The sequence below is a fragment of the Cupressus sempervirens genome, chromosome 7 (assembly GCF_028749045.1).
Source record: "Cupressus sempervirens isolate cs-2001-9-10 chromosome 7, ASM2874904v1, whole genome shotgun sequence".
Taxonomy (NCBI): domain Eukaryota; kingdom Viridiplantae; phylum Streptophyta; class Pinopsida; order Cupressales; family Cupressaceae; genus Cupressus; species Cupressus sempervirens.
In genome coordinates, this window is record NC_143124.1 from 912,720,641 (window position 1) to 912,732,310 (window position 11,670).

Consider the following 11,670-nt stretch of genomic DNA (forward strand, 5'->3'; position numbering starts at 1 on the left):
CCTAACCCTAACCCTAAGTCTATTTAAAATCCTAACCCTAACCCTAACCCTAACTCTATTTAAAATCATAACCCTAACCCTAACGATAACCCTAACCCTAACCCTATATCTAACCCTAACCCTAACCCTAACTCTACTCTTCAATATAACAATTTACCTAACAATATCCTTAAAATTAAACTCAATTAAACTAATAAGGATTTTAAAAAAAATGTTCAATAATTTTATACTACTACTATTTTATAGTAAGTTTATACAACTATATTTAAAAAGAAATAAAAAAATCACTACTAACCTTATAAAAAATAGAAAAAGTTAAAATTACTTTTTTGGTTGCGCCGCGACTGCCACTAGCTATATATACCTCTATATATATTACGCCGAGAGTAATCGTTCTCGAGGCGCCTATTTTTATTTTCATTAATCCCAACTTCGATTAGAATAACTTTGGGATTAAATAAAAATAGGCGCCTCGAGAACGATTACTCTCGGCGTAATATATATAGAGGTATATATAGCTAGTGATATTTAATATCACATTGTTTTGAACATTACATATCATATCATGTTATTCTTTTTTCTACTACTTGATCCTTCATCAAAAGGAGAGAGGAAAAACAAAAGGAGAGAGAAAAAAACAATTGAATTGTAAAAAAAAAATGTTTACAACCCATAATTTTACCATTTGATTTGCATTTGAAAGACACCCAAACTTCAAATAAAAAACTATGACATTTGAACATTGACCATTGATTATTTGAACATTGACAATTGACCAAAGAAGTTCCTATACTTGTATGTGAAAGCCCATTACGACTTCTACCAATTTCCAAATTTAACCTGCACGATAGAAAAACACAGAGTCGAGGAAACAGGGGATGAGACGAACTGACCGCATTGACTCGTAAATCTCTGCTGCGAAAAAACCTCAAAAATACAAAGACCGTAAGAAGCACGGTCAGCGGCCTCACAAAGCAGATGCATCGTTTGTTCACAGAAAAACTTCATCCTCCTCATAAATCCCCAAATTCATGCCTAACCAGTGTCCCTGCAACAATCTTAAGTCACTTGTTAGAGATGGCTTGTTTTTGTCCATTTCGTTTAAAATGCGTACAGCCTACATATACTTCCAATGATTTCCCACCCTTAAATTCCACACCATCTGCAAATGACATATTTCCTACGCCCCGTGATCATTTCACAGACTGTACACTTCCTGCACAAGTACATTCTAAGGAAGGGAAAGGTGAACATGAATGGGACGGCGGTTACTTTTTTTTGGGCATGGCGTGTATCTGCGTTGCCTTTTCACTCATCCTTACCATTTATTACATGTACGCCAGGTGGCAGGATAACCGCCAGAGACAGAGAGAAGTAGACCGCCGCGTTCTGCAGAGGCTGAGGATTTCACGTTCCCGTGTTTTTTCGATGAGGTCGTCGGAAGATGGGATTTGGGCGTCGCCGAGGGAAGGGCTCCGCAGATCTATGGTGGATGCTCTCCCGGTTTTTCTCTACCAGCCGGAAAATTTTACCGACGGCTTACGCTGCGCCGTTTGCCTCTGTGAATTCCGGGAGGAGGAGAAAGCCAAGCTGCTGCCGAGCTGCAAACATAGTTTTCATGTGGATTGTATTGATATGTGGTTTTACTCTCATTCCACGTGTCCTCTTTGCAGAGGCAGAGTGGACGCTCAGCCTGTCGACGTGGAAGTAAGAGTTATTGAAGAAGAAGAGGAGGAGGAGGATATTGAACAAGGTATTGAAAAGAAGAGTGAGGATTGTTGTGAGGAGAGTGGAGGACATGCTGTGATCGACACGGCCTATACTGAAAATTAAGCTTCATGACTTCACATCTTCGCACTTCGCTGGATGATACTAGATTGCTATGGTATACCATTACAGTCATCTGATTATGATTTTAAGCAGGGCCTCCTTGTGTGTTTCTAATTAAAAAAGGATGAATTTTCCTGTCTGGTGGATGTATATGGTAATAAAGATTATATAGATTTGATACAATTTGAATCGGGCTATTCTGCTTATAAAGTCCAAATATTTTTAAAAAAAAAAATCTTCAAATCTGTGAAAACAATCTTCTTCTTTTTTTCTCTTCCAGATTTGGTGCTTCTAATCATTGAAATCAACAAGAATATGCACTGAAATTTTTGTAAAAATTCAGTGTTTTGTAATTTTCAAAAAAAGTCAAAGATGTAATTTTTCAGGGACACGGCTATCTTCTCTATAAATTGCACCATTGACTATATTTCTAAAAAAAACAGAATGATTTTTTCTGAAATTTTCAGCATTTCATCTTCATGATCTGTATATTTTGTGATCAAAAACAACAAAAATTTTAGGAAAATTTTGTTGTGTTTTCATGAATTTGAAAAAGAATCATGTTTGACATTTTTTGGCCTTTGGTACATTTTGTCTCTAGCACTATTTTTCAAGAGGGTAGCCACGTCCAATTTGAATCCATGGAAACAATCAAAGGATTTTAAACATTTAAAAGACCAATGTAAATGCCATTTTCTCTAGAACTTTGTTCCATTTCTATATTATCTCTTTGTTTGGCTGCAGGAATTAGGTTTGGGTAAAAGTGGTTGTGGGCTTCCTCAAAACCATATGATTGCTTTCCTCTTATATATTCTTCTCCTTTTTTTCATTGCATAAAGTTTATTTAGTTACCTCAACGATGGAAACATCTATCCAACCGACCGAAGACTGCAATTTGACATTTATAAATTATTATTAAAATAAAAATAGAACTATTTTGTCAATTTTAAATAATTAATAAATTATAATAATTAGCCATTCAATCGGATGTTTAGCCATTCGCCTCAATGACCACTTTATTTTAGGATAATAGACAAGCAAAACTATGAATAGAAGAATAGAATTATGATGGCGAATTAATAAAATTATATATAAAATTAAGCTCACATAAAGTATCATCCTTTGATGTAGTACTAAAAGGTGGGGAAATATCATCATGTATTACACTATAAGAGGCAATAATCAAAGTTAAAAAAAAAAAATTATTTAATATCTCGAGTGGTCATTTGGTAAAACATCATTGTGTTGATAAATGACATCAACTTTATCAAAGAAAACAAATTGTGAACATGATGGAATAATAATGATGCATCCATCCAAAATCCATAACCATCCATGGGGTAGAAAGCCATTAATTTCAAATTCCTTTGTTTAATTTTTTTATTTAATGTTCTGAAAATGTAGCTCAAAGACTAATTTTTTACGTTTTTGGATTTCCTATGTAATTGCATGATTGATTTAGTATGATATATGCATAAATGTTCATATTTTTATATTAATATAAACTATCTCCGGCTTCCTCATCTTATTAATTAAAAAAATGTCATTTATAGGTTCTATCAAATTGCTATTTACAATTAACTATTAGTTTTAAATCTTATTTTCTTTTAATTGCTTTTCATTTTTAAAAATAACTTTCAATCCTGTAGCTCCATTTTTTTATGAATTATGTTTTATTTTTGTTGATTAATGAAAATGTCTAATTCATTAAAAATTTGAACTTTCAAAAAATGTGTGTGTGTTTATAATTTTCACTATTTGTTGTTGCAGTTACAATGTTTCTTGTGTGGATATTGTGATGCAAAGAAGGTTGGTGCAGTGAAAAGATTTTAGGAATTGAAAAGTCTACAATTTTCCCTTGTACTAGCACATAATCAATTAAAGGTTGTTGATAAGATTATGTATTTAGTCTTTGTACTACTGTGTGAATGGGTCGACCACTGAAATGTATTATGATGTCGCATTCACCCAGATGAAAATTACATTTATGATCTTCTCTTTTACAAAAGAAACATTACTTTTTTCAATCAAGAGTATAGTTTAGTTATGCTTACACACACATTAAATTTAATAAAATTACTTGTCAACATTTTTAGTAGACTGAAACTTTTGATAAAAATTTATGACTTTTTTAATATCAAAAGAGTCCTTTACACAAATGTCATTTTTTCTTGAAATGTTTTTATAGCGTTGACTTTATTTCCTTACACATGTACTTCAACTAGAAATATTTGAATAAAATTACATCATGAAATTAGACTGAACTCAATAGTTATTGTTCCTTCTAATATGGTATAATAAAGGGTAGGAGATGGAGGCACCTGAACATTATAGGAGCAATTCAACCAAATTAGGTTACTTAATGGGTTATCTAAATATGAGACTAAATCACTTTTAAAATAATAATTTATCTATAAGTAGATGTTGAAGGTTAAATTTAACGAAAATGGATAGATAAATTGTATAAAAATAAACAATACATTTCATATGTCTGATGTTACATATCGATTAAAGTTAAATTGAAAAATGTGTGATCAGTGGTTATTATGAATTGTAGGAATTTCATATATGTAACATATTTCTAAATTATTATTTTTAATCATAACTTGTTATTATATGTATTATGTGTTTCATATCAATCTAAATTTATTTTAAACTATTGTATACTTCAATTAGAAAATAATGATGTATAATTATTTATAATGTAAATAAAAGTTCAGAAAAAAATTAGTTTCAATATTTCATTTCACTTGATAAGTAGGAGATAATTTCCACAACAAATCAAATTGTGATATTGCTATCATGAGTTAACTGTGTAGTTTTTGAGCGAAACTCATTGACCCATATTTCACGAGTCATGATTCAACGTGAATCTATCTCTTGGTCAATATGGGTCAATGAGTTTGGCTCAAAAATTGCATAATTAAATCCTGATAGCAATATAACAATTTGACTTGTTGTGGAAATTATCTCCTACTTATCAATTGATAAGCTCAAGGGGCTTTCTAATGAATGGTTCATGAGGCACAATATTTGGTGAAGGTTTTGCAAATGGGGTTGTAAGTAGAGTAGGTTTAACCATAGAGGAAACTCTGTTGTTAAGCCCACTCAAGCTAGGTTACTAATATTGGGATGGGTGACCTCCTAGGAAGTCCATGTGTTTCACCTTTGTGAGCATCACCTAGACCCAATGAGTGCTAAGTGTTCCATTTATTCTGATGAGAGATGGATTCACATTGAATCATGACTCGTGAAATATGGGTCAATGAGTTTGGCTCAAAAACTACACAGTTAACTCCTGATAGCAATATCACAATTCCATATCATGTTCACAATTTTATTTGTTAACTATAGTTTACAATCAATGATTAGCCTCTTTATGCATGAATTATTCTATATGACATTTTGAATCATATTTTATGATCCTTCGTAGAAAGGAGAAAAATAATTAGATTAAAGCTAAATTGATTACAACCCACAATTTTATCTGTCGCCCATTATTTAAAGCAAGCTTTTGAAAAATATGCAAACCTCAAATAGAAATATTGACTATTTGACTATTGATCATTTACAAGCGAGCACTTCTTCATTGAGACAGTCATTGCACAAACAAAATACTTTTTAAATTTCCTACAATTTGACTCCATGTACTACTTAAATGCATGCTAACAATAGACTAATTTTTCCTCTTCTGATAATAGAATTACTACAAATAACATCATTTAATAGATGAACTACTAATTGTCTCCACATATCCCACCATTTTTAATTATCGCATACTAAGACTTGATTCCAACATTAAAAATATTAAATAGTCAAAATTGACTTATTTCCTTATTTTCCTAATTGACTTTCTATACATCTTCAATGCACCCATTATACTTTTAGTAACCTAAACACCTCTTTTCTACACATGATGCAATTACTTGTAATATTCATAATAGCTCTTTTGTATACAAAAAGTAGTTCCAAATGACATAACCATACCTTAAACATCACACACTAAGACTTGATTCTTAGATCAAAAATGTTAAATAGTCAAATTTGACTTATTTTTCCAAGTTTCAATTTTCCATTATTATGTGATGTTGACTTATTTTTCCATTAGTATTTAAAATATAATGTTTAAAAGTAGTCCCTTCTTTGGAAGAAAACCAAAGAGTCAAGCGAAGAATTAAGGGGAAAAAAACAAAGGTGAGAAAGTCGTCCACGCGGAGCACAACATCAAAGCTAACATAATTTCCATTGCGTATTCTTCACACCAGGGGCACCATCATGATGCTCTTTACCGGACTTCCTTTCTTTCTAACTGAAAAATGAATATACAAACAAATCAGTCACAATGTAAGTCTTTAAAACAAGGTGGCAGGTATTGACTTGACTAGCCACAATAGAAGTCTTTAAATCAACGAGCGTATACAGCACGGTCAGTCTGCGTATGAAACAATGCAAAGAGACTTTGCCTTTATATATAACACCATGCAATTCCTCACATATTCCAGAACTCCCTCTCACAATGGCAGAGAAGTCCATCTATAGTTCCCCTCCTGACTATGAAAGTAAGGAGCCCGACTGTAACAGTTTCTTCCTTTTAGGGGTCATGGTATTCTTCTTGGGAATGTGCATTATTACCATTGCTCTGTGTTATTTCTACGTCCACTTGAATTTATCCACCACTCTTACCCACGCTCGCCGCCTTCGTCGGAGGACCCGCGCGGTTTCACGAGCTCGTCGGTTTTCTTCGAGATTGCCGGATTTTTACTTTTCGACGTCGGCCACAGAAGGGCTCCGCCGGGAAGTTGTAGATGCTCTCCCGGTTTTTGTCTACAGGCAGGAAAATTTTAGTGAGGGGTTAAGCTGTGCAGTTTGTCTGAGTGAGTTTGAGGAGAATGAGAAGGCGAAATTGTTGCCCGACTGTAATCACAGCTTTCATGTGGAGTGTGTTAACATGTGGTTTTATTCTCATTCCACTTGCCCCCTTTGCAGGGCCAATGTTGAGAAAGAGCCTGATGAACATGTTGAGGTTTCAAGTGGAGAAGTTGTAGATGGGAAGGAGGTGACAAATAGCAACAGTGGTTCTTCAGCTTCAGCGGCGCAAGGCGAAGATGTTGATAATGAGGAAGCGGGTGTGAAGAAGGAAGAGCAAGCTGGAGTTGCAATTGACATTGATTGAATTCAGCTTCTTCTTCATCTAGCAAATGTATTGAATTACTCTTTCATATTATGTTTGATAGAGGGCAGGGATGACACGTAGTCGGGCATATTGATTTCATTCATTGTAGATGCGTCATTCACATTCCCTTTGAATACAGGGTATTAAAAATGTTGTCCTGGCTTCATGTTACAAGGGTTTTTTTTGTTTTTTATTTATTTATTAAATAAAATGAACAATTTATGTTTGAAAAATTAGACTGCAACATGGTTGATGAAGAGTAACAACAATACCTCAATACATACAAACCCGTACTACATAGCTTAAAATCTACACAAAGTAACATTTTTCAAACCTTTGGAATTGGAGTTCAAGTACTAAATATAGAGTAGCAAGAACAAGATCTTGCAAGAGAAATAACACATATAGCAAAATCTCCTTCCATAATCCCTCGAAAGGAAGATTTTAAGGTATTAGCTTTTACGATGTTTACTTTACGATGTTCAATTCTCAATTAACTATAATATTATGACAAGAAATTAAATATTTAGAAGTTTGGTATACAAACTGATATATGTGTATGTAGTTTTAATATCCTTTTACAACTATAATTATATAATTTTATTTTATTATTTTTTTGGAAAAACATGCATATGAGTTCAATGATAATTTAAAAAATAAAAATTCCTTCAACTCTTCCAAGAAGGTGAAAAGTTCAAAGAAAAGGAAATTATTTCTTTATCATTCATCATCCCGCACTTACTTAAAAAAAGTCCAAAATGGCTTAGAAATAGTTATTTTCAATGAAAAACCCAATTTGAGCATCATAACATGAAACCAAGATTACACATCCCATTTATGTATCATAAATAACCATAAGAAGTAATGATTTTTCTTTTAATTTAAACTAAAGAATATCTGAATGAAACCTAGAAGAACCAAAAGAGATGGGGAATAGAATATAAAAGCATGACATATCATGCATGTGAAAATTTCCTATCAACTAAAAAAAACATATCATTAAGTGCAATCTTAAATGTTCATTACATAATTTTACAAAAAAATTACTCATACATATTTAATAATATCACAAAGTCTCAAAAATTTAATGTAAGAATCTCTTGGATAGTGGGGAAGCACTAAAATTGTAAGATTGTTTAAATTGTAAGAAGGAATGCCTTCTTAGCCCTATGGCATGGGAAATAGTCTTTTATTGAAAATAAGATTCTTACTACATGTATGATCAATTCAATTTGTAAAAAGGAAGGTATGTCTTATTAAAACCTCACATCTCAAATGGGGCAATTGTACTTACTCAAACAAGGTGTTTTGTTTTAGGCCATACTGGAACTCTTCTTCCCCATTTTTTTCCCTCTTGATACTTACCTGCACTTTGAATGGGGAGAAAATATGTAATTTTAATATATTAATTAATAAAATGATAGAACAGTTATGTCTTTTAGCAACTAAAATAACTATTAATAAAATTGCATTAAAAGATTCAAAAAATGTAAAAAATGGATATAGGCCTATCACAATATTAGTACACATATTTACTTAATGTCAATCGATTTCTTATATAAATATCAATTTACCTTTCATGGCTTTAGCTCACCAATTAGTCTTTGCAAGAAGACTACGTACAAAGGCACAAAAATGAACAAGGAAGTGTACGAGGTTTACAACTTTGGGATTAGAAGCTCAATATTAAATATTCATATAATCTTCAAGAAAGGAAATCCTAATAATTTGGAGTGACCATGCTTGGGTTTTTATAAGGAGAAAGAAGAGGGAAGATTTGTTAGTTTTTAACCTAGTTTTAGACATAACACTTGGATTTGACTACTATATTTGATGTGAAATGAATAGTTCAAAAATATTTTTTGAAGCAAATGGCTTGCAAAAAAAAACTTGAAGAAATCAAAGATCATTCATCCATTAGCACACTATGAGGTCTATTGACTATTTTTCTCTAATATTAACACTTAGCAAGAGGGCAAACACCAGTTCCTTATTTTTTGATAGATAACAAACAACACCCTATTATGGAGATAAGAGCTTGGCCAACAGTAGTGGCAAAGAAAGCATATAAGTAGCACGACTCTAATTAATTTTGCAAAAAGAGGGGTAAAAATTTATTAAGACAGAAAGGAATACAACAAGGAGAGCTCAACAAGGAGCTCGATCCTGAGCAACAAGATCATCAAATTCTTGCACCATCTCAAAGGACAATTGCCTCCTATCCCTAATATTCCAACCCGGATCATGACTAGATGCCCATTTGGCTAAACAATCAGCAGTTCTATTCCATTCACGAGGAATATACGTAAATTTGTATGCTATGAGATTTTATATGTATGAAGAATAACAAGTAGTCAATTTCAAAATGATGTCTACTTAAAGACTTTTCAATAATCTAATTATTATCAGTATTTATACACAAATCTTTCATAATCATTTAAAAGAATTGATAATCTAAACAATTAGTGAAAAATTTTAACTATTTCATCAAAGGTAATTGAGCTGAAAGCTATTAATAGGGCGAAGCTTGCATGACCAGAATCATCATGTCATCCCCCATAATGTTCAACCTTCCGAAAGTTGAGGTTTGGAAAAAATAATTTGGTGGATGATAATGATATGGAGTTTAAAATTGCCTAGATAACTATGGGATCTGTCACTGTGCTGCTCTCCACCATGCCCACCACCGAGTTGCTCGATCAGTTCTTGAGAGAGTTGAAGTTAGAAAAAGGAAATCCTTTGTAACATTGCAGTCTAGAGATTGGAGCCTAGGGGCCAGGATCGAGAGGCAGACTACTGGATTGAATGCCATGTTAGAGCCTAGGAGGAGGTGGTCAGATCCAAAGTAATCTGAGACTAACTCCTACTTGAAGGCAGTGAGTATTTCTTTTTTCTTGTATCGTATGTTTATCATGTAAATTATTATTTAGAATGTGAAGTATTAATATAAATTGTAGATTTAATAAAATTATAGTTTAAATTTATAAAATATCATTTTATTATTTTATGAATTGCTAAGATGGAATAAATCTTTTTCCAATCTTAATAAGGTTTTTGAAGGTTTTTTAATTTTATAACCCATTCTCACAATTTCACATGGTAGAATTTTTAAAAATTTTGTGAGCTTTTCTCTTATGTGAAACTTTTTTGTTAATTGTGTAAATATTTTTCTAAACTTTCATCAAGTGGTAGTTTTAGGAAAATAAATAAATATAGATATATAGAAAACTTATAAATCAAAAAATATAAATATAGAAAAATGATTAAAGATGACATGATTTCATATTTACACATATTAAACATTTTCTAAAACACCTAATGTTGGTAAAGAGGTCGAAATCATATCAAAGAATGAACAAACTGTCTAAGGAGAAGGAGACAGAGGATGAAAAGAAGAACACAAGGAAAAAGAATTAGAAAGACAAAAGTTGGAGGAGGAGGAGGAGGAGATGGAGAAGGATAAGTAGGAAAAATAGAAGAATGGGGAGAAAGAAAAGAATAAGGAGAAGATGCAAGAGGAGGGGGAGGAAAAGGAAAGAACAAGGAGGAGGAGGAGTAAACAAAGAATGAGAAGCGAATGAGGAGGAGGAGGAGGAGTGACATAAGGAGGAGGAGGAGAAGCAAAAGAAGCATAAACAACGAGAAAAATGAGAGGGAGGAGGACGAGGAAGAGGAGCAGATGAGGCAGAGGAGGAGGTGATAAAGAAGGAGAAGTCCAAGAAGAAAATAGGGAGGAGAAACATAAAGGAAAGACAAAAAAAATTAGGAGAAGAAGACAAGAAAAGAAAAAGATGAAGTAGATTGCAAAGAATAAGGTATACCTTCTACTATGTAGTAGAGGTACGTAGATACTAATAGATGCGGAACAACTCGATTGTCAAGTATTAATTTTCCAAGTTCAAATGATCATACTTATAAAAAAACATGTGGACACAAGAAGACCTTGTAAACAGACCATAGTTGAGGTAATAGACATTGTTTACAATATTGGATCAAAGCTAGTAGATGTATGACTATATGGTGTAACACAAATAGATAACTACATGGGACAACTATAGAATGATGTTGCATCCTAAATGGTATCAATAGTACCAATATCCTTAGGCACTAGAAGACAAATACCAATCACAATCATCATACACAAACCTTAGGGGATGATTCTTAAGCAAGCAATGGTTGCCATTGGCAACACTGAAAGGCGGGGATTAACATTCATAACTTTGTCTAGAGTGAAGACTTTAGGTGGTTACATCTGCAAACAAGAGTCCCCTTTGAAAGATTTGCAAGAATGTGAACCCATCATACATGGTCCTATGAAAAAATGAGGAAACAAGACTAAAAAATGTCTCTAAGAAATGTATAAGGATTTTCACGTGTTCAAACATTTCTTTTTAATTATAGATATATGAAAAACTAAAATATTTTTTTACTTCATGTGAACAAGTCTACATCGTGGTAATGACCATATCTAATATGACTTTATGATTAAAATAAAATAACTCATAATTTAAATCGGCTAAAACCTTAGAATGATCTGGTACAAGTGTTAGTTGAAAGGCACTCCCTACTAACTTAACAAAGCATTCGCCCATTTGTACTCACTACACATGCAAAATGAGTGTAAAATGGTGAGAAAAGTTAGTCCTGCGGGTCTTTCGGCCACAAAA

The 11,670-nt window shown here is 32.7% G+C and overlaps 2 protein-coding genes across 2 annotated transcripts; both read left to right on the forward strand.

The window, feature by feature from the left end:
- The first annotated feature begins 846 nt into the window (after positions 1–846).
- On the forward strand, positions 847–2,013 carry LOC149550475 (RING-H2 finger protein ATL5-like). Its single transcript, XM_089795096.1, has one exon. The coding sequence runs from the start codon at positions 979–981 to the stop codon at positions 1,831–1,833; it is 855 nt and encodes a 284-aa protein (XP_089651222.1). The 5' UTR covers positions 847–978; the 3' UTR covers positions 1,834–2,013.
- Positions 2,014–6,346: 4,333 nt separating this feature from the next.
- Positions 6,347–7,003, forward strand: LOC149550476 (RING-H2 finger protein ATL2-like). Its single transcript, XM_089794475.1, has one exon. The coding sequence runs from the start codon at positions 6,347–6,349 to the stop codon at positions 7,001–7,003; it is 657 nt and encodes a 218-aa protein (XP_089650601.1).
- The last annotated feature ends 4,667 nt before the right edge of the window (positions 7,004–11,670 follow it).